The sequence below is a fragment of the Pezoporus flaviventris genome, unplaced genomic scaffold, assembly GCF_033815535.1.
Source record: "Pezoporus flaviventris isolate CSIRO_AGI_PZ_B2104156 unplaced genomic scaffold, CSIRO_AGI_Pfla_v1 ptg000158l, whole genome shotgun sequence".
Classification (NCBI taxonomy): Eukaryota; Metazoa; Chordata; class Aves; order Psittaciformes; family Psittacidae; genus Pezoporus; species Pezoporus flaviventris.
Window position 1 is genome coordinate 806,568 of NW_026892706.1, and position 22,749 is coordinate 829,316.

The following is a 22,749-nucleotide window of genomic DNA, read 5'->3' on the forward strand; positions in this document are numbered from 1 at the left end:
CCCTTTCTGTGACCCCACCTTGGGCCCAAAGATACCAACACAGAACTCTTAATGTTTTATTAATGACCAGCAACAAAGTTTACAACAGAGAGGACAACAGAACTGGTGTGGAAGGACCATGTGGCCCAGGGCACCCGCTGCTGCACCCTGGAATGTAAGAGGCAGGAAGGGGCTCAGCACCCGTCCTCCTCAGGCCCTGCACCACTGTGCAGGGACTCACATGCTGCACGTTACAAGAAGCCCTGGGTTCAGCTGAAATTCCAGTCCCTCCCTTAGGGAAGCCCTTGGGCACAAGGTGGGACTCCAGGCTCTGAGCAGGTCTGGACAGCACCAGGTTGTGGAGGAAGCCCCTGGGGGTGCCTGTGCCCCTGCCCCTTGTGCTGCTGCCTCTTCCTGGGGCCCCGGGGCACAGCAGATCCAGCTGGAGCTGCAGCAGCTCTGTCTGTGCAGGGGCCGTCCCCGGGGTGACCGTTCCCACCACCACCCCCAGGCTGCTCAGGAGCACAGGCTCCAGCCAAACCTGGGGCCTGGGCATCTGCTCCATTTCCCTCCTACTAAAAGCCAGAACTGGCAACAGTAAAAGCACATCAAGGGGTTAAAACATGGGTTAGAATTAAAACCTTTAAAACTTACTTTTTTTTTTTTTTTTTTTTCCCTGTCATCTCTCCCCTGGAAAGGGGCTGATGGAGGAGAAACCAGGCAGCAGCAGCAGCAGGCTCTGGCCTCACTGGCTGCAGTTACTGGAGGAGGAGCTAGGCCAGGAGAGGGCAGACAGCACACCCTGCGCACCAGCAGCGGGGTCCCCGTCCAGGGGTCCCCTCCAAGAGCTTGTCTGCTCCCAAGAGGTGAGGCTGCGGCGATCTGTGACCCACACACCAGCTCTCTGCTGGCCTAGTGCTTCTCTTCTTCCAGTCTCCTCATGGCCTCCAGCACAGCCAGCTCTTTTGCTTCCTTCTTCTGGTTCCTAGCTTCAAACTCCAGCCTGCATCAATCACAAAATGCCATGAAATTCTCATCCATCTCTATCTCAGCTGGAGCAGGGGAGCACCATAGCTCCTGCTACTCTGCTCCAAGAGCGCTTCAGAAACCACCAGTAACCTCCCAACTGCTTTCAAGAGCCAGCACCCAGAGCTTCCCATAACTGTTCCCACCACTTCACAGGCTCCCACACTGGGCAAACACCACTTGTTTCTGCCCCAGCAGCAGACGCTGCTGCTCCGTGCTTGGCCTGTCCTGGAACAGACCATTTAATAATACCAAAACCAAATTTACCACTGACTGAGCCAAGGTTACTGAAGGCAAAGGGCTCAGGCCTAAAAGAGCAAAGCTCTGAAAGAAGCAACATGCTCTTTCCCCCTGGGAATAGAGCAAGGGAATTTTATCACTGATAGAGGAAGAGGAAGACCAGTAAAACACAGTGACACACACTGACACAGTGGAGTTCAGCTGTTCCTTTCCCTGTGCAGTCCAGTACATCCACATCTAGGCAGCCTCCCCAAGCTATGGCAGATGAAGGACCAATTACTGACTCTGTGCCTTTAGGTAACCACTCCTCTCCCTGTTTGATCCCATTCATTAGTCCTCACGCAAGCTGGTCAGTACAGTATGTGACAGAACTGGGAGATAAAACCAACCTGTTCTTGATGATCCTCTGCACAATGAGATCTGTGGTGAGGTTGCTGCCACTGTCCACGAGCTGGAAAATGCCACGTCTCTTCGGTTCCTGTGGACAAACACAGCAGACTGAGCTGGGGAGACACGCTCAGGGTTACAGCTCAGCAGGGGATGTTGAGCAGAAGCCATGGCAGGTTCTAGGGCACCCAGCCAGGCACAACACAAAATGATTCCTAGGAGGCAGGATAACTACTTGCTGAAAGCAAAGCCTTATGTTTGTGGGAGCTGCCCAGGACTGGCATAGAGCAAAGGCTACAGGATTTCTCACTCTGCCATGAAGGCACCAGAAACAGGCAAACCAAAGAGGGACTGCAAGAACAGAGCTGTTTACACCTTTGCTCCAAGCAGCCACCCTCAAGGATGGATGAAAATCAGGCTCACCTGTGCTGCACTTGCTTGGGAGCATCCTCTGCAATACAAGTTCCCAGCTCGGGAACATGAAGCCACACTGCCTCTATCCAATGCTGACAAAGCAGCACAGCCAACAGCAGCTGGCGCCTTACCTCGTATGGGTCAGAACCATCCTTGTCTGGCACCACCTCTGTCATCCCATGACACACAAGTGTTACCTGGAGAAGGATACAAAATTGTTGACAAGACCCATAAAATGCATAAGGACCTTCCCTGCCACTGCACCTGCTGCAGCACAGCCTGGAGACCAGCAAAGCCACCCCTCCTGTACTGGCCCTGGTGGTGCATCTGGCACTGCCAGTAACCCTGCTGAGCTGTACCTTCTCCCCTCTACACCCCTGTGTTTTACTGCACCACTTCAGTTCCCCAAGCACATCACACCCAACATCTTCACATCCATCTATATGCAAAGACTCACCCTGAAGTGATCCAGCAGGTCAGCAGTGACAGCATAGGGGGCTCCAATCACCACTTCTGAGACATACTAGAGGAAAAATGAGGTAAAGAGTCCAGATTTGGGAAAAACAAACACACCCCAAAACCACAAACCAACACCCCCAAACCAGGGGCCAGCCTGCTTCATGAACATCCTTAAGCAGGTCAGCCAGTTAGAGAGGTAGGAACTCAAGCAATGGAACACGGAAGGAGGTTTAGCAGCCACTGCTTGTCACACAGCATCTTTTAGTTCCACTACAGAATATGCTTTCTGGTAAAGTATATACAGCAAATTCAGGAGTTTATAGCTCAGAGAACACACTTCTGGGCCTCCCCATATTTCTTTCCCTGGAATTTTCTTCCCTGCTGCCTTTGCTAACCAGAGGTGGGGGAGTTCAATAGCTCAGGTTAGCCAGCACAAGAGGAGAGCCCAGGGACGACTCCTGAGAGCACACCAGCTCCTCTGGCAGCCTGAAGTGACCCGTCTATGCTTCCCCAGCACATGCCAAAGAACCTGCGTGAGGTTGTTGGCTACAGGAGACCACCACCAAGCTCCAGGCAAGTTCTGAAATGGTGCAGAGACACCAACCCAAGAGGCACTTACCCTGCAGGCCAACACACTGAGTGTTCTCTCATGGATGTTCATGATGGGGTAGTTCTTCCCTTTGTAACGATTTACTTCCTAAACAAAGCACCAGGCACAGTTAAAGAGAGACAAAGCAACCCCTTTCCCTCTCACTTTCTCCCAACATGAAAACCCTGTTTTGGCCAACACATCCTGTTCCCGGCTTCTTGAGCACAGAAAGAACAGGGGCCAAGATGCTCTGTCTTTGGACAACATTATACTGACCTGATCAAAGTGCAGCCCAGCGATGATATAGGGTTTCTCTGCCAGCTGGTGAACCTTCTCCAGGAAATCTACGTGCCCAATATCTGTAGAACACTTTAAGGAATTGAAACTAACACAGAAAACAGGGAAAGGGAGACAGAAACAGATACACTGGAAAACCACAGTGGGAGACATAAATCCTATGGATTCGATTTCTGCATTATTCGTTGCCCATATCCAGTCGCCTCCTTCCTCCACAGGTCCTGGGCAAAAACCAGACCTCTCCAGCTCTGCATCACATGGACTCAACTTTGCCTCTGTGCAGAATTTCTACCTGATCTGGGTGTTCTGGCTCAGTGCCTCTGAGACTGCTGCAGGTGGCCCGGGCAGGTGCTTGGGCCATGACGCCAGCCCTCGGGGGGACTGGAGTGTGATCACTAGAGCAGGGAGAGCAACCACCTGTCTCCCTGCCATCCTCCAACAGCTACAAACCTCTCTAGAGAGCAGCTACAGCTCCTTCCTCAGTGTCCTGCAACTAAGGCAGTGAGAATGCTGCCTACCCCCACTTGCACAACTACAGAGAGAGAAAGAAAGGAAAAGGGGAAAAAAAAAAAAAAAAAGAGACAAATATCCTGGTCTGGCGCCTCAGAACATGAGAACATTAAACTGAAAGACCAGTGCTGCTTTCCTGACAAAACAAAGTCCAGGATACGGAACAGGTCGAAGGCTCCAGCCACATAGATGATGGTGTCTCCGGGCTGTGGTTCCTTCCCTGAAGCAAACTGGATGATCTTCTGAGATGTCTGCAGGAACTGTGAGACGCCCGTCCAAGGACTGTGACCCTTTGGTCCCTGGGAAAACACACCCCACACACGTCTCCTTTCCAGGCTCCAGGAGGGGTTTGGACAACACAGACGCAGCCGCAGGCAATTTGCAAGTATCACAATTCTCAGCAGCTCAGACTTCCCACGCTCCTGGCACCAAAGAGCTCAGCAATCTCAAAGGCCATTTTTGCTCTGTCAAACACGGTGCAAATCGTCCCTGACAGCCAGCTCAGGAGATGCCGAGGAGAAAGCTCAAGAAGGAGGAAAGCAACAGGGCAGGTTTGGATTGCCAGGAGAGACAAGGCTCAGTAACACACAACCTACCCTCGCTCCTCTCCAGCCTCCAGCAGCCTCCCCCTGGCTCCAGCAGGAGCCGATACCAGTGCCATGAAACCGAGGATGGAGTTTTAGCCCCCCACACATCAGATTTGGGAACAGGCACTGGGTCACCCCCTCGGGCACCTTCCTGACCCCTAAAGCTTGGGCTCTACCAGACTGGCAAGAACAAAGACAACCCCGGCGAGAGCGGGCAAGTCAGGCACACACAGCATGCAAAGGGGGCTCAGCGTGGGGCCATGCAGGAACCTGGTGATCCAAGCACCAGGGAACAGCCATGCTGCAGCAACAGACCCTTCATGCTGCTCAAACACCCCAACGTGGTGGGGAACAGAGAGGATAACTCAGCCCAACCAGCAAACCCCCTGTGAGTAAAAGCTCGAGTAAAGCTCTAAGTACTGGCACTTGTTAATCGGGCACAGTCCAACACCCAGGGACAGAGGAGGGCTGACAGCTCTTGAGAGGCAGTGCGAGCCTGAGCCGGACCCAGGACGGCTCCACCAGGCACACAAGTCCTGCAGCACACTCATGCTAGCCGCGTGCCTGCTACAGACACTTCCCAGACCTGATGCAACACCTTTGAGAACATGAGCACTGAAAGCAGCATCCACAGAGGCTCTCCCTGGGCTGTCCCTGCAGGCACTTGGGACCCGAAAGAACAGCGGTTAAGAACGTACAAGCAAGCCAGAACACCAGCAAAGGCTCAATGGGTGCAGCAGCTCCATGGCATCGCTGAAGGACACTTCACCCTCTGGCCCTGCACGGCCACACCTATTTCACTAACTACAGCAGTTCCTTTATCGAGCAGCAAACGCTTACTGAGGTTGCTACTAAATACGGGGTGGAAAACAAGCCTGCAACAGAGGCTGAAAGCACATTTGGAATCCTTCTTGGACAGGACAACAACGAGACATCCGTGACCAGAACTCACATTACCTTCCCAAAGTTGTCAGTGTGCTTCCGATAGTCTAGGTCCTCATCCTGAAGGGAGATAAAGAGTCACAATGTTGAAGCACTCACATAGCTCACGTGACCAGGAACATGGCCGTGGGTGGCCCAGGCTGCACACCAGATCCCTGGCTCTGAACACTGACAAACCAGTTCATATCCAGAGTCGTGTCCCAGCGTGAGTCAGATGAATCGTGTCCTCATCTGATCCCCGCCTGGCACCACGCAGTGACGGTGGCTCTTGCCCAACCTGCAGACCTGATAGCATTTCAAACCTACGTCCTCCCACAACAACGCAAGCCCCTAAGAGGACGGTGTCCCTCCTACTTCCAAAGACACTCCACTGGAGATGGGCTCAGATCCCTGCGGCCAGCCAGAGCACTGCACCATGGCATGGGGTGAGCTTCTGAAGTCCATCTAAGCCAATCTAACAGCTCAGCAAACTGGAAGATCTCCCCTGATCCCTGAATTGGTCCTTTGTCTTGTCCCTGCAGTTATATAGGAACTTCCACCATATGACTACTTCCTTTATTTTCCTTTGGCTACATCAGCTATCTAGCATGTAGTGAACTGAAGAGACTCGAGGCAGGTCTGATCAGACTAGAGACAGCAGGAGGCAGAAGCATGCAGCTCAGTGGGAAGGAAGAGGACTTTCCAGTTGTGGCAGCACAGGGGTGATGGATCAACCTGGCTGCAGGGTGCAGCTTCACCCCCGGGGAAGGCACAGGCTAGCCTGTAGTGCCTGTAACATTCCCTGATTCCCAGGCCAGTCACCAAGGACTGAAGCTTTCAACACCCCTCAACCTCCCCCTTCTCCAAAGCAGCACGGGCTGAGATCGCTGTGATCTCAGGCAGGCTTAAGCAAACATAAGCAGGTTGTTTTGCTGCCACTGCCCATAATCAGCTTGCCAGTTCTCCCTGCACCCAGGAGCCAGGCCCAGGAGCTCCATTGCCATTTGGGACAGCAAAAGGAAAGAGCTGGCAAATGCCCAGGACTCTGAACTCCCACCCAAAGCCCTGTGACTCACTATGTTGCTGTGGTGAGCCTTAGTCATGAGCAGCATGCGGCCAACGAGGTCAGTGGTGGACACACCTTGGGTGCGTTTGCATTCCCTGCAGGAAGACAAGCAAAGATAGAGCAGAAGCCACAGGAAGGTGTTCCTCCTCATTTCCCACCATTACCACACAACACTTGACAAACCCAAACGAGGGGCTGTGCTTCTACCTGCTCTTGATATAAAGTACAGCATCCATTCACTGAGCCTCTGTTATCTTCTTCACCCTACAGCAACTGCTCACATGAGCAGAGCTTACCTTGCACAGGCTCCCAAGAAGAGCCAACCCCCAATGAAGCCTTGAGGCCAGATCTAGCTTCTGCCAGGACCAGGCAGGCCCCACCAGCTGCCAGGCTGCAACACTTCCCACAGCCACAGTGATAGAACCAACTGAAGCTCTGGCACACAACACAGCTAAATTCAAGTGTAACCCGGGGACAGCTGTGGTTTATCTGATCCCCTTCAGGGCACAAACTCTCAGAAACTCTGCCCAAAGCAGGGGAGGAAGGGGAGCAGCCGCAGGTTACCTGTATCGCCCCGCAGCCTTCACTTCCTCATAGGTATCCTTGCCATCTATCGTGAGCGTGATGTCGTCTGCAGAGAGAGAAAAGCCTCAGAACCGCACCCAAGCCCTGCTGCACAGTAGCTGCTCTGATGGCAGGGGGATACATCCTGCATCCCACGGGAACGCCAGGGGGTTGCAAGACCACTCCATCTGTAGAGACAAGCATAGTCCTGCATGCTGATCACCATTAGCCATCCAGCCCACTGTTCTGTAGGTAGCCCAGAAGATGAGAGCCAGCTGCCCTTGCAGTGACACCAGCAGCAGCCAGGACTGAATTACTGCCTGAATGACAATGAGCAGCCCCCATCAGCCTACCAAAAAGCACCTCAACCTTCACATCCCCAGGACTGCTTTTGGCTGTTGGCTCATGTTACAACCTTTCCAGCCAATTTAATAGCCCTCCAACAGCCAGTTCCTTCCTGCAGCGATGACACTTGTACAGCCACATGGAGCTACCCTTCCTCAGAGTTAACTCTGGTTTGTCTTTGCCACAGTTCCCAACTCACTCTACAAAACCACCTCTCACTTACTCTCAGTGACAGTGCAAAGTCTTCACAAGTGAAAACCCATTCTCATTTGGCAGAACAGCCTGTTCATAGCAGGCGCTGGCAGCTCATGGGTGACAGGAGTCCTAAACCCCACACCCTCACGTCAGGGCACAAGGACATGCTGCAAGCGCAGCCCTGCGTGCCAGGAGAGGGCACAAACAGTGGGTTTGTGCCTGTCACCCTCCCAGTTCAGCTCAGCTATTGCAAAACTTATCTTTGCATCAACACAACCTGGCAAAGCTGCAGCGTGAGGGCATCACCCAGGTGCAAGTACAGAGTGACTTGGCAGAGGGGATAAGCACAGGGCAACCGGAGCAAAGGCCACAAGCGCAGCTCTGCTGCCATAATCCCCCGCTGAGCCTAGGAAGGGTCACGCACCCCAAACGTGTTCAGGACACGTAACTAAGTTAACAGGGAATTTGATAATCAGCCTGTCCACGTGAAAAAGCTCGTCTGTCTCACAGGATTAACGATTTATGTACACTTAGTGAAATACTTGGCTAATCAATGGCAGGCGCCGGGATCAGATGAGGAAGATCCCTGACATGAGTGCAAAGACTCCTCCTGATCAAACCGAGAGAACACCTCCCGAGGGGCTGGGGAAGGGCTGAGGCTGCGTGAATCCAAGCAGCAGGCCCAGGAAGGGACAGAGTGCAAGGGCAAGGATGTTTCCCAGAACACAGGTGCTCTTCAGTGACTGTAAACTGAAAAGTGTTCCCAATAGGAACTGGGTCTCTGACTACACACTCAGCTAAGCCCCTGAACAGCTTATCAGCTGGATAAAGGGAGAGCAGCTTTCCAGATCTGATCTCATCCCAGGATAAGTAGATTTAAACACAACTGTATTTCTGCATTTACCTTTTAACAGCATTTTTCACGTTAAGGTCTGCACAGATTTCTGCTAGCGCTAAGGGCAACCTCAGGATAGCTGTCAGACAGCACGTCCCCTCTGTCAGTGAGAGGGCTGCTTATAGCCCAGGGATGTGGCCACCCCTGGGGTACCCAGCATGCTAAGCCTGGCACACAGCCGTGTTTCCCCACCACAGCAGGTCAGGAGCCAGGAAGCAGATCCCTGCACACGATGTACCCACTGGCCATCACGTTCCTCAGCCTGCAGCACACGAGCCCCACAGGGTCTCTGTTAATGGAACACCTCAGAATATCACTCACCACCGTGCACACAGAAGTCACAGTTATATTTGTCCAGAGTTTCCAGTGTGGTGACATAGGGAGCTCCTGGAGCAATCTCATCCACCCACTTGATGGCTTGCACCATTTTGTACCTCTCCTCCTGTGTAAAGACAGGGGGGCCCTTGTGCTTGGCAATCTCCTCTGAGCAAGAAACAGAAAAGCCCCATTAGAAGCATGTACCACAGCTATGAAGATGCTCTCCTACAGGAGCCTCACTCATCTCACGGGTGGGTGAACTGCATCATGGACTCATACTCAGCTTGGAGCTGGTTTGGGGTAGAGGAGGAAGCCTCAGCTAGATCAGAAAGGATTTCAATTCAGTTGCATTTCCTAAGCATGTCACTGGAATTCCCTCGGAAGGCAGAAGGACCCAGTGCCTCCCTGCACCCAGATGCTTGCTACTGGGAGGTACCTGGACCGCCTGGCAGCCCCAAGGGAAAATTCCCATTAAACAACAGCTTCATGCTAGAAAATACGCATCCATAAACCAATTTAAAATCGGTCTTCACACACAAGAAACAGCTCTTCGCACTTAACTTCCCAATGGGCTACAACGAGTTCTCTCCACACACTGATGTGCCTTGGAGTATCAGCTCTATAGTTTGCGACAGCAGAACCAGCGAGGTTTTCAGCTGGTGCAGTTGTTTTTACAGCACGGGACACGGGTCACGCCTCAGAGAAACCCAAGAGCTCGGAGCTACGGAACCTCGCTCCAGAAAGTGGGAAAGGGGGAGCCCTTCTCCCCTGCCCAGGGAAGAGCCGCTCTCTGGAGGCTGCTGCTCCCCGGGGAGGCGAGGGCCGCCCGCTCTGTGCCGGGGGGGCCGCTCTCGGGGTGACGCCGCTGCGCGACTCGAGGGGCAGCGCTCTTACCGTCCGTGTGCACGCCGACGATCAGGTAATCGCCCATGGCCCGCGCCTGGCGCAGCTGGTTCGAGTGCCCGTAGTGCACCATGTCGTAGCTGCAAACACAGCGGCCGGGTCAGCCCGCGGGCGCAGCCGGCCCGCGGGTCGGGGGTCACCGTCCCCGCACGGGGCAGCGCTGCCACATCGCGCCGGGCTCCGCGGGGCAGCCGCAGCGCCCCGGTCCCGCTGCACCCAGCCCCGGGCGAAGCAGGGCACGGCCCGGCGGGGGCTCCTCTCCCGCCGCCGCACAAATCGCGCGGGAGCCCGGTCCCGTCCGAGGCCCGGCCGCGGTCACAGAGGAGCCGGAGGCACCAGCGCAGGCAACACCGTTTATTTCCCCGCGACAGCCCGGCCCCGCGCCCGCCGCACTCACCATCCGTCGCACCAGACGCGCACAGGCCGCGCCGCAGCCCTGCCGCCCGCCGCGGGGCCGCCGCCCGCCGCCCCGTTGCGCAGCATGGCCGCGCTGTCACGGGCAGCAACGCGCGCCCGCGGCACAGCCACCGGAGGGGCCGCCGTCCGCCCCGCCCCGCGCCCGCCCCGCCGCCATCTTGGGGCGCGGCCCCGCCCGCGCTCAGCTCTTCCTGCGCCGGGAGCCCTTGGCGCAGCCGCGGCCCAGCCACCCCCCGGCCCGGCCCGGCGGCCCCGGCTGCTCCCGCGGCGCCTCCTCGCTCCGCGGCGGCTCCTCGGCGCCCGGCGGCGGCGCCACCGGCTTCCGCGAGTGCGTCCCTTCCTCGCCGGGGCGCAGCGGCTCGGCCAGCGCGAAGATGGGGTCCCGCGCCCTGAGGAGAGAGGCGAGCGTGGGACGGCTGCCGGGCGGCCCCGGGCGGGCACCGCCGGGTGCGGGGCAGGGCCGCGGCGCTCACCGCTCGTAGCGCGGGATGTCCAGCCCCAGCTCCGCCATCACCAGCCGCATCACGTCGTCGCAGCGGCCGTGCAGCTTCAGGGCGGCCAGGTCGTCCTTGGGGGTCCACTGCAGGAGCGACAGCAGAGCCGCGGCTGCAGCACCTCCCGCACCCCGCCCCGGGCTGTCCCGCACCCTCCCACCCCGTGCCGAGGGCGCTCACCTGCAGGTTCACGATGTACAGCTTGGGACGCCGGGGCGGCGGCTTGCTCATGCACCAAAGGTGGGGGTATTTTTTCAGGACCTGTCACAAAACAGAGGTGCTGAGCACAGCCAACGGCCGCGGAACAGCGACCCGCATCGGCGAGAGGAAAAGGAATGTATTACCAGGAGGGGAAAGAGGGAGGAAGAGAGACTATCACAGATGGTGGGCGAATCCTGACACCAGAGTTTACAGTTGTCTGTTTGGGAGGAGACTGCTCAGCACCAAGGTGTAGCACCAAGAGGGAATGCTGCTAACAATCTTCACCGAGTCTCTAAAGTTACCTTTAAGCTGGAACCCAGACAAAGAATCACATCTGCTTTGCTCGCAGCTTCTGTTGCTGCTTCCCAGTTCAGGGGCTGCCTCAACGTCCCCTTCTCCCCAAAGTGGACGATTGTATCTCTCAACTGTGCCCCACACTTGTGGCACATCCTGCCAGTGTGATGCCTGTGCAGGGCTGTGCGCTCCGTCACGTCGAATATTCGCACATACTCTCTGTTGGGTGTACACGAAGTGCAGACCTGGCACGGGACGAAAGCAAAACCCTGTTACACCACCAGCATCCAGACTGTGGGAGGCCAGGAACCAGCCACTGCTCTCAGGAGAAAAGCACTTTCTGGGGACAACAAAGTGGAGGTGCTAGGAGGGATCATCAGGAATCAGATGCTAACTAGGGAAAGTTTGGAAAACCTCAGCCAGCAAGTGGAATTACAGGGAGCCTATGAGCTTTGCCATAGGAGGGATTTCAGAGGAGGCCTGAAGAAGCACAGACAGAAGCAGAAAGCTTTAGCAAGTACAGCGAGAGTCGGACAGAATGCTTCAGTTTGTGCTTGCTAGCTCATTCATCCCAAACCTGATGGCCTTAACTAAGCAAAGAGTAGCCCTTTTCCTAGTTCTTCTTGAGCTAGTGATAGATAAATAGCTTGTATTATTTCCCTGTGAAGACCCCAGGCAGTAACTTCACCCTGTTCTGGCCACTCACCTCTATGTACATGTTTCCATGAAGCTCGGATATTGCTGCTCGGGGCAACCCACTCCGCAGGTGCAGCCCATCACAGTTTTGAGACACCACATGCTGCACCTTGAGGAGAACAACACACTGAGCCAGTCACCACACACACACAGCACTGACTGTGTTACTCAAATGAGGTGTCTCAACACACACCAAATCACCCGGTGCAGGACGGATGGGAAATAAGGCAGCCTGGAGAACAGAGCTTTGTGAGAGCTCCTCCTGCCAGACAGCAGTATCAGTGAGCTGCCAGTGGTGCTGACGCTGTGGCCAGCCCAGCTTCACAAGATGCAAGCACACAGTGTGAAAGACAAGGCACAAGGGGAAAAGCTGCCAGGGCTACAGCTTGGAGCAAGCCCGAGGGACACTCAGCTGTATGTGAGCATGTGTGATCTATACACGTGGACGTGTAGCCACCTGAGTGAAAACGGGAGTTAGGCAGCCTCATGAAAAGCTTTTTTTCCCCTGGTGGGCTTTATTTACCATACACAGAGGAACAAAAGTGAGGCGCAACAAAAGCATCTTACCAGGTTGTGCTTGTGCAGGCAGGCGATGCTCATGTGGGTGAGCGTGGGCTCTGCCTCACTCAGATCTGTGGCCCTGACAAGGAGCAAGGAAAAAAATAAAGTTGAATTGCCATTAACGTCTCCTTCAGCCTCAGCTTTCTGCCACACAGCTCGGAATTTGTCTTTTTACCTGATGCTCCTGCCTTTCTGCAGCAACGTCCATATGCCATTAGGGCCTCTGTAGTCTGGGATCGAAGCTGCCTGTGTCATCAGGGGAGAAAAAATGAGGCCTGGCAGCAGGTTCACACCCTTGTCCTCACACACATCAACCCGGTCGCACCCAGGACCTCCAGACACTCCTCACTGACAGGGGCTTTTTAATTCACTCCAAGGTTTCTAGAGCAGTGGTTCCCTAATTGCAGTAAAACCTTCATTTCATGTTCTTTCTTTCTTCAGCATCTCTTCTACCTTACAGCTCCCATTTTCACTCCCAGTATTTATTTTCTCCAATTTTACCATTATGGAGTCCCTCCAGAACTCCTTCTGATCCTTGGTATTGCCATTCCTTACACAGAACTTAATTTTTGAATCTTTCCTTACTTTCATTAGACTGATTTCTGGCAGCTCACACTCAGCAAAAAATACTCATAACATTATACACCCTGCCCAGAATCGTGCCCCGTATCAGCACAGACTGTAGAAAAGGGACAGAAAGTAGGGTTCCCATCTCAGGTATCAGTAAAGGTGACACATCACGTTAGGAGAGGAAGAGCCACTTCTTTCCCAGATTTCCACTTTCCCAGAGGCCATCACAGCATTTCTTGAGTGTCATTGCTAAGTTCCAGTAACACCAGCTGCTCCTGCTTGTCCATTAGCACAATGTTAATGAGTCAATTTGGTTTTAGGTTTTACACCAAAAGCAGTCAAAGACACTCAAGAATGGAGGCAGACTGGTGATCTTCCCATTTAAGCAGCACATTCCTCACATGCTCACAGAGGTGATGCAGCCTCAGAATCGCCTGGGCAGGAGGCATTAGCCCAGGATGCAAACTAACCACTGCCCTTGTCATGGTGTGTGTGCTCCCACCGCATCCCAGGCTCCAAACATGCACCATGCAGTCAGTCAGAAACCACAAAAATAGCCCAAACAACACTGCAACAGCCCTGCAGGAGCTCCCACAGCTCCAGCCACTCACCCCAAAAAAACCTACCGTACTGATCCCGGCTCCCGTGTAGATGACGAGGTGCTTGGCACTGCAGATGGCAGCAGCCAGCTCAGTGGCCTTTCTCCTTAACTCCTCTGGTTCGTCACATACCTGGAAAACACAACTGAGCAAGTTCACGTGTTTCTGAGATACGGTGAACTGTGGGGAGCAGAGCACTCTGCACGCTTGACAAGGGCCATCACCGTTACCAGAACTGACTTCCGAAGAAAAACAACCACAGAATCCCAAAACCTCAGGTTGGAAGTGACTTTATGGATCATCTGGGCCGACCTTCCCAGGCAAAGCATGACCTAGGCTAGCTGCCCCAGCACCCTGTCCAGCCAGATCTTAAGTGTCCAGTGCTGGGGAATCCACCACTTCCCTGTGGAGATCATACTAATGGCTGGCGGTTCTCCTTTCCTCCCGTGCCCAGCCAGGATCTCCCCAGGAATAACCTGTGCCCATCACCCCCCGTCTTTTCCATGCTGAAAAGAACACGTTCCTGCCCAAGGGGGTCCCGGATCGCAGCACACGCGGATCCATCTCCCGGTCCCGAGGCACGCGCCCGCACGGCTCTGGCAGCCCCGAAAGGGAGGGAACCGCGAGCGGAGCAGCGACGTTCCCGGTACCGCGGCTCCTCCCGCCGCAGCTCCAGCGCCCCCGCGCCGGCCCCGCCGCGCACCTCCTCCTGCCGCCGGCGCAGCCGCTCTCGCCGCTTGCGGCGCCGCTCCAGCTCCCGGACGATGTCGTCGCTCTCGCCCAGCACTTGGCACTCCTCGGGGCTCCGCTCCGCCGGCGGCTTCCTCCAGATGCGGGACACCTGCGCGGCACGGGAGGTCAGGGCGGCCGCGGGGCGGGGGCGGCCGGCGCCGGGCAGGGCCGTACCTGTCTCCGCCGGTCCCGCTGCTCCTCCTGCTGCAGGAGCTCGGCGCGCGCCGCCGCCTTCCGCTCCGCGCGGCTCGCGCTGCCGCCGGCCGCCATCCCCCCCCCCCCCCCGGAAGCGCCGCGCTTCCGCCGCCGCCCGCGGGGCCGCTTCCGCCCGCCCTCGGCCCCGCCCCCCTCGAGCGCGGCGGCGCCCCCCAGCGGCGCGGCGGACCGCGCCCTAAGGAAGCGCGAGGCGGCGGCTGTTTGGAAGCGGTTTATTGTCACGTACAAAAGGGCGGCGGCGGCCGGGCTCTATGTACAGCAATAAATACCGGCATAACTTACCAATAAATACCGCCCGCTCCGCCGGGCAGCGGCGCCCGTACACAAGTCACCACACGATACACAATCGCCGGGGGCCCGCGGCACCGCACCCCCCCCCCCCCCGGGCCCCGGGGCGGGAGAAAGAAAACACGACACCGTCACAGCAGGGAACCAAAGGGACGAGCAGCTCGGGACAAGAACCGCCACGCCGGAACACTGTACACGAGAGGCCGCGGGACGGCCCCGGCACCGCCTGCAGAGACACCCCGGGGTCCAGCACGTCTCCCCCGAGGAGCACAGCGGAGGCGCCCGCGGGGAACCCGCGTGCCCCCCGCACCCACAGAGCGGCACCCCCGCACCGGCCCCTCCAGCCACGGCTTCGCACCCGCTCCCCAGAGCGCAGCGCTAACAGGGGGCGGAGCGGGGAGCGCTGCCGCCGGCTCTGCCCTCCTGGCTCTGGTTCTCGCTCCAGAGCGGCACAGTCTCACCAGCAGCAGTGCAGGACCAGGCCTCCAGCTGGGTTCAGAGCTCAGCTCTGGACAGGTCTGACCTCAGGCTGCCACCAGGAGGGACAGGGCTGGGGCTGACACCGCAAGCAACTGGAGGTCATCGCGTTTTGGAAGGTCTCACCTCTTCCAGGCACATCACCAGCTGGAAGACAAAGGTTAGAGCCCAGAGCTCCAAGTGCTGCTCAGCGTGTAGCCCAGTCGACAGCTGGGAAGTGGCATGCTTCAGCTCCGAGAAGCAGCCCAGGGCTGGGAGAGGGAAGCCTGGAGGCAATGTTCTAACCTGCTCCCTGTTCAGAAAGTTCTGGGACTGGGAAAACCTCTCAAAACAGCTCCTCCCTAAACTCCCAATCAGTCAGAGCAAAGCTGATCTTCTCCAGCAGGAAATGCCCACCAACTATCTGCTCCTCTCCTGCCACATTGCAGCTTCCATCAGTTTACCTGCTTCTCAGCCCTGAGGACAACAGTACCAGATCAGCTACGCGAAAAATGCATCAAACCCACCAAATACAGTAAACTGCCTCCCACAAGGCTGCAGCGTCACTTGTGCCATCCTGGCCTGTCCCCTCCACTCAGGAGACTCTAGGCAGCCAGGAGCTCACATGGACTTCACCCCCATGTCTTGCTTCTCTGCAACTACTCAGTAATCAGCTCAAAGCTTTGGGGAGGGCAGGGGGGATAAAGTATTTGAGGAAATGGAGCCTGGCCACAAACAGCTCCTCAGCTGTGTCGCGCAGCTCTGAGTGCTCCTCCAACACTCACAAGCAAGAGCTGTACCAGGCTGGGCAGTAACCAGGCCACAGCTCCATTTCCAGCACTACAGACACTCAGAACCGGCACTGTCCCCTGTCAGATAAGCCCCAAGAGCGACACAAGCTCTGACCGAAGGATCCAATTCCACAGTTAAATCCCATGAGCCTCTTCCTAAACTTGGACAGTTCTCCCTTATGTTACTCCTCTGCCAGCTCTGCTGGAGAGAGGAGAGCACGGTTTCCCCATTCAGGTAACAGCGCTCCGGTGCCGGCTGCTCACACAGCACACCTCTGCAGGGACGTGTTTCTGGACAGGCATCACCAATAGCTACACCAGCCGTCCCTCAAGAACAGCAGCCCCTTTGCCAGTGTGCCAGAATCCTCCCGGAGAATGCAGAGATGCCAACTCCATCTCTCGGTTGAGCTTAGGGAAAACAACGGCAGCGAGAAAACGACAGTACACGGCGAAGGCAGCCACTGGCACCAGCACAGCACAGCGAGCTCAGAGAACAGAGAGCGCAACACGAGGGGACACGACGGAAGCCAACGAGGTCAAGAATAAGTCACTTTTGGTACAACTGCAAAAAGATATCAAACAGGACTTGCCTCTTTTTTTGTCTTTTTCTAAGTTTTATAAATAAAGTCTGATAACTCTTTATAAAAACTAACCTCAGAGCCACGGCGTGCGGGAGGTTCATGAGAAACTTTAAAATTATTTATTAACTTTTTACTAGCAAAGTCTCCGAGAATATTTCCCCATTCAGATGGTCAAATATTCTCACCCTCTCAGATAAAAAAGCTGACTATAAATACGCTCTCTTTTCTGTCTGATTTTAATTTTAAACTTAGATAATTTAATAACTCTTAAAATGATCTTTCTCTCTTTAAATAAAGGGCTATTTAACCACATAAACTGGTCGTGTAAACCATCACACTAGAGACACTTGATACCCTCAAAACACGGGAACAACTATTGAGTTTGGTCTTGTTCAGTGCAAGACATTAGGCACAAAACCGGCCTGCAGTCAACATGGTACCTTCCCTCCCTCCCTCCCTTGGGGTGCTCTGGCCCAGCGCTGGGGCAGAGGCAGGGGCACAGCAGCATCCTTCTGTCCACCACTGCTAGTTCACACAGCTAACGCCACGGACATCTGAGGGGAAACCCACTGTCAGGGCACAGAGGCACACCAAGAAAACAATACAAACCTATTACACAGAACACCCCAACGGCAACTACAGGTACCAAATGAGACAAAAGCAGCAGGTTCAGGTGCCTGGCAGTCAGGCACCGAGATGCACCACCAGGAAGAGTAATGAAATAAAACCTTTGGAAGTGACTGAAAACTAGGGTTCCCAGCCCTGGGAAGAAAGCCTCCCTCCAGACCTTCCCCAGCCCTCCCGTCGCCTGCCCTCAGCCACACTGCACAGACGTTCCTTGGCTACAAACCCAAGATCTCGCAGCTTGTCCCAAGGGCGCCCGAGGGCTGCAGATCACTGGGCGGGAGGCTCTGTCTGCACAGGACAAGGGACGCATCACCACTGCTCATACCAATCTGGACACAACAAAACAAAACTGGAGTGATCAGCAGGCCAGTCCTGCGCCAAGTAGAAGGAACCCGGACCCATCTGAGGAGGGTTTGTGCTTTGGGGGTTCCAGGCTGGTTTTGTGCCTAACTGCCCTGCACAGACAAGCTGAGGCAACTCTCGCTTCACTAAGACCGGGCGTCCGTTTTGGATTTCACTATCGTGATGACACTGGTAGTAGCGACCTTGCCAGGGATGAGGGGACCCATACTGGAGGTGAGAGGCCCCCGTGCAGGGGTCACAGGGCTCCGGGCCACGGTTCTGGCGAAGTTCTGGAGAGCCTCATATTTGGAGCGGAGAGCATCGAGTTCCATTTTCATGCTGGCGTTCTCTGATGCCAGCTTCTCCACTTCTTGCTGCAGCTCTGCCTTCTGCTTCTCCAGTTCCTCCTTCTGGGTAACACGCTTGACTCTGCAGCTGGCCGCGTAGCCCCGGTTCTTCAGCGTGCGCCGGCGCTGCTTCAGCTGGATGATCTCCTCCTTCGACAGGCCCCGCAGATGCTGATTCAGCTCCCGCACAGACATGGTCACCAGCTCCTCATCTGTCAAGCTGGTCCCATTCTCACCTGGCTCCCGCTTCACCTGGAAGAGATGGCGGCACACACTTGTGAAACCTAGAGCAGATGCACCCACCACCTGCAGCCCTCTATCCACCTGCCTTACCTTCAAGGCCTTGTTTCCTTTGTTGGGGGTCGTCATAACACGACAGCCTTGTCAAGCAGGTGCTGGAAGGGAAGAAAGTCAGGTTAGCCCCCCGGGACACAGCGGAGTCTGTGGCAGGGCCGCCCCTGGCAATGCAGCACATCCCACACCGCTCCCCGGAACACCCTCAACAAGCGCCCGCCTGAGCCGGACTGAAAGCGGCAGGTTCTGTCCCTAAGCAGGAACCGCTGCCCTTCCAACCCCCTCCCACAGAGGCTTTGGGCAATGCCGGTTTCTCCCTTGGGGTGGGGGAAATTAAAACACGAGGAGGAGCCTGAGTACACGGAAGCCATGAGTATCTAAAAATAGCCTGGCAGCAGCGGCCGGGTCCGGGCTCGCTGCTCAGGGCCAGTCACGCTGACTCAGCGTCACTGGCACCGTGGCCTCCCGCTGCCAGCCGCAGCCCTGGTGCTCCGCTCGCCCTTCCAGCTCCAGAACCACCCCAGGACACGAGTCCCACCAGCCCATAGGTGCCCCCAGGGATGCAGCCAGTGCAGTTCAGCAAGGAGCACAACACAGCTCACTGGGCATCCTGCGGGAGAGGGGAACACCACTGCTGTGCTCACAGCTCTCCAAACGTCTTGTGCTCCCCAGGAAAGCCAGCACACCCAGGTTCCAGTCAAAGCTCTGCACCCAACCTTTCCCAAGGAACAGAACAACCTGACACTGCAGCACAAAGGAGCGCTTGGGCACACTGGAATCCCATCACAGTCTTGGGCCAGTGCGGCAGCAGCATTCCCCTTCTCCCACTCACACAAAACTGAGCCCAGCTGTTGATCTCTTCTGCGAGAGAGTCCCTGTTGGTCCCAGAACCACCTTCTCCTTCCATTAGCTTCAGAGCCAAGGTACGCTCATAAGGAAGCAAGGGCAACCAAAAAAAGAGAACAGACTCCTTCACTGCCCCAGGACTTCAGAGTCAGTGACAGCAAACCCCCCAGGCCTGTTCCCACAGTAACTCCAAACAGGCTCCCGTTTCTGTCCCTGCATACCTGCTCCCCTCAGGCTGTAGTTCAGAGGGCTACTGCACTGCCCAATGAATGAATCCCTCAGACATTGCTCAACCAACATGGCTGTGCCTCGGGCAGCCAGAACCGCACAGCTCCTTGGGAGGCAAGCACAGCCTACAAACACTTCTGTCCCTTTTGTCTCTTCAGTGCCCAACAGTCAACAACAATTTAGTTTGCCACCGCTCTGCTAAGTGTAGGAGGCACTGATACACGGTTATAGCCAAAACAACAGATGCACAAGTCAGCAAATATGGATTTGTGCTCTTCCAGCAGCTGTGACACAGACTCCCGCAGTGCATCTACCACCTATTAGAGGTGAATGGGGTCAGCATTCCCCAGGGCACCGGCAGAGCTGTTCCCAAAGCCTCCAGCCTTCCTGGAGGCAGGCTATTTATACCCAGAGGACAACGCTCCTCGATATGAGATGTATGCTAGAACCTGGCAGTGCTGGCACAGGAAGGGTCACTTTGCCGCCCAGAGGAGGTAGCTGCAGAGAGGCAGCTAACACAGGGCAGACGGCACACAGCCAGCTGCTTTGTAGACCTGATTCTTCGCTCTTTCCCATTCTGTGGCATTTCCTCTGCTCCTACGGGGCAAATGACACCGCTGCTGGGAAAAGGGGCGAAGGCAGGGAATACCTGGGAGACCAACAATGCCATCCCTGCAGCACCTCTGGCGCGCACAGGAAGCCAGGGCAGGCAGGGGCAGGGGACCTGCCCTGGGGCACTAAGGAATTTCCAGGCGCTTGGCACGCGCTCAACGACCTTCACTACAGCAAAGCTGAAATAAAACAAACAAGGAGACAAAGGCGCTGCACCGGGCAGGGCAGTCCGGCAGCTCGCAGACGGGACACCCGAGAGCTGGCAGCAAGACGAGAGCGCAGACTTGGCCTGGCTCTTCGGAGTGCGGCCGGGTGAGCTCCTGAGGGCTTCCCAGAGAGAGCCGCGGGAAGGCGCCGAAGGAAACGCAGCCTCAACGCGCTCCCGCAGGCTCAGCCGACGCGCCGCCACCGCCGCCGGGCGCCGCTCGGACCCGCCCGCACCGCGCATGAGCCAGCGCCGTTCCCCACATTCCCGGCGTCAGCGCCCCGCCACGAGCCCCGTGTAAACACGCTGACGTCACCCGCTCCGCCGCACGGCGCTGGCGGGAGGGAGGCCCCGCCGCGGGGACCCGGGCAGGGGCGCGCCCCGAGCGGCCCCGCAGCGCGGTGTGCCCGGGGCTGCCTCGCCGCGGCTCTCCCGGTGCGTTTCCGGCTCCGTTTACGCACCGGAGCTCCCGCAGCTCCCCCGGTAACCCAGGCGCGTTGGGTGACTCCCCCAGTTACACACAAAGCCAGGGCTGGGCCTGCCCCGTGCACCCCCCCCCCCCCCCCCCAGGAGTCTCTGGTGAGCTCACATCCGACCCAGGCCATTTGGACAGCCAATCTTCCATAAAGGAATCTGCCCACCCAGCCGGATTTAGCCACTTACACAGATAAAGGGAAGAGCTGGCTCCCGGAGAGCCCTTCCAGCCTTTGGCAGTGCCTTCCTCTAACCTCACAGCTCAAACATCACATACCGTGGTCAGAAACATCCCCAGCTCTGGAGAGCAAGACCCCCAGGGCACACTGACGCTCTGTGTCAGTCTGGCGCCACAGCCTGTTCCGCAGTCCCACCAAAGGGGCTTTGCTTCCCACCACACAGGGGATCTGCTCAGCTCCAAGGAGGCTGTACCGAGCAGACCCACAGCCCCAGCCCGTTCCCTGCACCCACCGTAGCCTCTGGCAGGGCACGAGGCACAGGCCCCTCCAGGATGCAGGCCAGAACCTCGGAACCGCATCACCTCAGCCACCAGCCCTCTCCCAGGCGGCATCAGCTACACCGTGATGGGTGCTGGAGTGATGGAGCATGTCCTGTGACCAAGCCCCTGCGCAGGGAAAGGAGCTCGACACCTCCGTGACTCGCCCCCCTCTCCAGACCCTCCTTTGCCTGCCCACCTCCCAGAGGCGCACCCAACGAGAGGGAAGCCAGCGGCGCGGCCGGCGAAGGAAGCCGGTCACTGAGGAAGCCCCGCCCGGGACCCGCCGAGAGCCGCCGCCCGGAGTGGGGGAGCTGAGAGGCCGGAGGAGCAGCGGGCGCGGGAGAGGCGGGCCCGGGCCGCCGGGCCGCAGAGTGCACGGGACCGGGAAGGGCGGGGCGGGACGCGCCCGAGGTGCTCGCTGTCGGCCCCACGCACCTGTTGCTCGGCCGCGGGGCGGGGAACCGGGCGGGGCAGCAGACAGGGGCGGGCAGCGCCGGGCGGTCACGGCCCCGGAACCCCGCCGTGAGTCAGCGGCCACGGCCCCGCGGTACACTCGCCAACCGGCGGCGGCCCGGCCGCCATCCCGGGCCCGCCGCGCCCGCCCCGCCCCGGCCCGCCCCCGGAGACCGGCCCGCCCCCCCCACCCGGTGCGAGGGCCGCGCCCGCCGCCCGAGCCGCGCCCTCCGGTCTCACCTCCTCACGGGGCCGCCGGGGCCGGGCCGGGCGGGGAGGCCGCGCTGGGGGGGACCGGGACGCCGCGAGCCGCCGCCGCTGCCGCCGCTCACGGACGCGTCACGTGATATTTGGGTCACGTGGCTCCATTCATGAAGCGCCCGACGCAACCGCCCCGGGCCTTAAGGGGGCCGCGCCTTAAAGGGGCGGCGGCGGCGGTGACCGGCGGTGCCTCATGGCCTGACCGGTGCCGGCTCCCCCCGCCAAGGCCCCGGTGGGCCTCCCGGCCTCTCTGGTGCAGCCTCCGGCCTTCCGCGGCGAAACCGGCTCCTCGGCTGCACCCGCAGCATCCTGGAGCTGCTGAACCTGCCGGAGCAGCAGGCGGGCCCCAGCGGAGGCACTGACCAAGCAGCGTGCTTTGCAGCAGCCCCCCTGCTCCGGGCCAAGCGCCAACACCGGGGCTGGCTCCTACTCCCCGGGGTCAGGACCCGCTGCTCAGGGTGGTCCCAGCTCTGCTCCCGTCACGGTGGGTCCATAACGCAGGAATACTGCTGCCAGCTGAACTAACTGCTGTGCTAGAACAAAGCAGCGCTGGCAAGATGAGTGCAGCAGTGAAGGGCAAGTGGAACATCAGCAATGAAACTGGGAGTTAAGGCCACATCAATAGGCCCGGCCCTGGTCATTCAGAGCGGCACCGCTGTTCCCTGCTGTGCTCGGGACTTGTGAGCTCGAGCCCTGAGGGCTCCTTCCTGGACCTTGACAGGCTGGTGTCCCCTGCTGCTGACCAGCTCAGTCGTGGCTCTACAGCATCTAGGAAGCTCATCTATAGCTCTGCCTCACTGGGGGTACACAAGGGCAGCCCAGAAGCCTCTCTGCAGAGGGGTGGCCATCCCACCTTTTATTCTGCATCACACTTTATCAGATCAGCCAAATGGAATCCTTCTTCATTATTCCTCTTCATTTTCAGCTCCTGAGATGGGAATGGAGGAACATGCAGCACTCACTTGCCTCC

General features: G+C 57.5%; 3 protein-coding genes across 7 annotated transcripts; all 3 read right to left on the reverse strand.

The window, feature by feature from the left end:
• Window positions 1-471: 471 nt before the first annotated feature.
• On the reverse strand, window positions 472-10,244 carry PCYT2 (phosphate cytidylyltransferase 2, ethanolamine). 3 transcript variants are annotated; one of them, XM_061479853.1, is made up of 13 exons: window positions 10,093-10,244; window positions 9,687-9,775; window positions 8,796-8,957; window positions 7,040-7,106; window positions 6,486-6,570; window positions 5,446-5,490; window positions 4,062-4,200; window positions 3,371-3,453; window positions 3,125-3,202; window positions 2,504-2,569; window positions 2,178-2,243; window positions 1,635-1,723; window positions 472-982 (listed from the first exon to the last, which is right to left on the reverse strand). In XM_061479853.1, the coding sequence occupies exons 1-13, from the start codon at window positions 10,176-10,178 to the stop codon at window positions 892-894; spliced, it is 1,146 nt and encodes a 381-aa protein (XP_061335837.1). In that variant the 5' UTR covers window positions 10,179-10,244; the 3' UTR covers window positions 472-891. The 3 variants fall into 3 exon arrangements, with proteins under 3 accessions (XP_061335837.1, XP_061335836.1, XP_061335835.1); XM_061479852.1 differs by lacking the exon at window positions 8,796-8,957 and having other exon boundaries at window positions 10,093-10,231; XM_061479851.1 differs by lacking the exon at window positions 5,446-5,490 and having other exon boundaries at window positions 10,093-10,231.
• A 34-nt stretch (window positions 10,245-10,278) lies between these two features.
• On the reverse strand, window positions 10,279-14,575 carry SIRT7 (sirtuin 7). Its single transcript, XM_061479847.1, has 10 exons — window positions 14,434-14,575; window positions 14,231-14,368; window positions 13,555-13,659; window positions 12,534-12,604; window positions 12,365-12,437; window positions 11,808-11,906; window positions 11,110-11,346; window positions 10,787-10,867; window positions 10,586-10,692; window positions 10,279-10,501 (listed from the first exon to the last, which is right to left on the reverse strand). Exons 1-10 carry the CDS (start codon window positions 14,527-14,529, stop codon window positions 10,294-10,296), a joined length of 1,215 nt encoding a protein of 404 aa, XP_061335831.1. The 5' UTR covers window positions 14,530-14,575; the 3' UTR covers window positions 10,279-10,293.
• Window positions 14,576-16,687: 2,112 nt separating this feature from the next.
• On the reverse strand, window positions 16,688-21,916 carry MAFG (MAF bZIP transcription factor G). 3 transcript variants are annotated; one of them, XM_061479803.1, is made up of 3 exons: window positions 21,759-21,916; window positions 18,241-18,302; window positions 16,688-18,159 (listed from the first exon to the last, which is right to left on the reverse strand). In XM_061479803.1, exons 2-3 carry the CDS (start codon window positions 18,274-18,276, stop codon window positions 17,707-17,709), a joined length of 489 nt encoding a protein of 162 aa, XP_061335787.1. In that variant the 5' UTR covers window positions 18,277-18,302; window positions 21,759-21,916; the 3' UTR covers window positions 16,688-17,706. The 3 variants fall into 3 exon arrangements, with proteins under 3 accessions (XP_061335787.1, XP_061335789.1, XP_061335788.1); XM_061479805.1 differs by lacking the exon at window positions 21,759-21,916 and adding an exon at window positions 21,501-21,525; XM_061479804.1 differs by lacking the exon at window positions 21,759-21,916 and adding an exon at window positions 21,262-21,426.
• Window positions 21,917-22,749: the final 833 nt, after the last annotated feature.

Excerpts from the sequence above, each read along its gene's own strand:
- MAFG (XM_061479803.1), bottom strand. The coding sequence starts at position 18,276 with ATGACGACCCCCAACAAAGGAAACAAGGCCTTGAAG. Across the intron at positions 18,160-18,240 it reads AAGGAAACAAGGCCTTGAAG|GTGAAGCGGGAGCCAGGTGA; the intron begins GTAAGGCAGGTG and ends CATCTCTTCCAG.
- PCYT2 (XM_061479853.1), bottom strand. The coding sequence starts at position 10,178 with ATGCTGCGCAACGGGGCGGCGGGCGGCGGCCCCGCGGCGGGCGGCAGG. Across the intron at positions 6,571-7,039 it reads AAGGCTGCGGGGCGATACAG|GGAATGCAAACGCACCCAAG; the intron begins GTAACCTGCGGC and ends GTCTTCCTGCAG. Across the intron at positions 4,201-5,445 it reads ACACTGACAACTTTGGGAAG|GGACCAAAGGGTCACAGTCC; the intron begins GTAATGTGAGTT and ends GTGTTTTCCCAG.
- SIRT7 (XM_061479847.1), bottom strand. The coding sequence starts at position 14,529 with ATGGCGGCCGGCGGCAGCGCGAGCCGCGCGGAGCGGAAGGCGGCGGCG. Across the intron at positions 12,605-13,554 it reads CGGGAGCCGGGATCAGTACG|GCAGCTTCGATCCCAGACTA; the intron begins GTAGGTTTTTTT and ends CTGATGACACAG. Across the intron at positions 10,502-10,585 it reads GACATCCCGCGCTACGAGCG|GGCGCGGGACCCCATCTTCG; the intron begins GTGAGCGCCGCG and ends CTCTCTCCTCAG.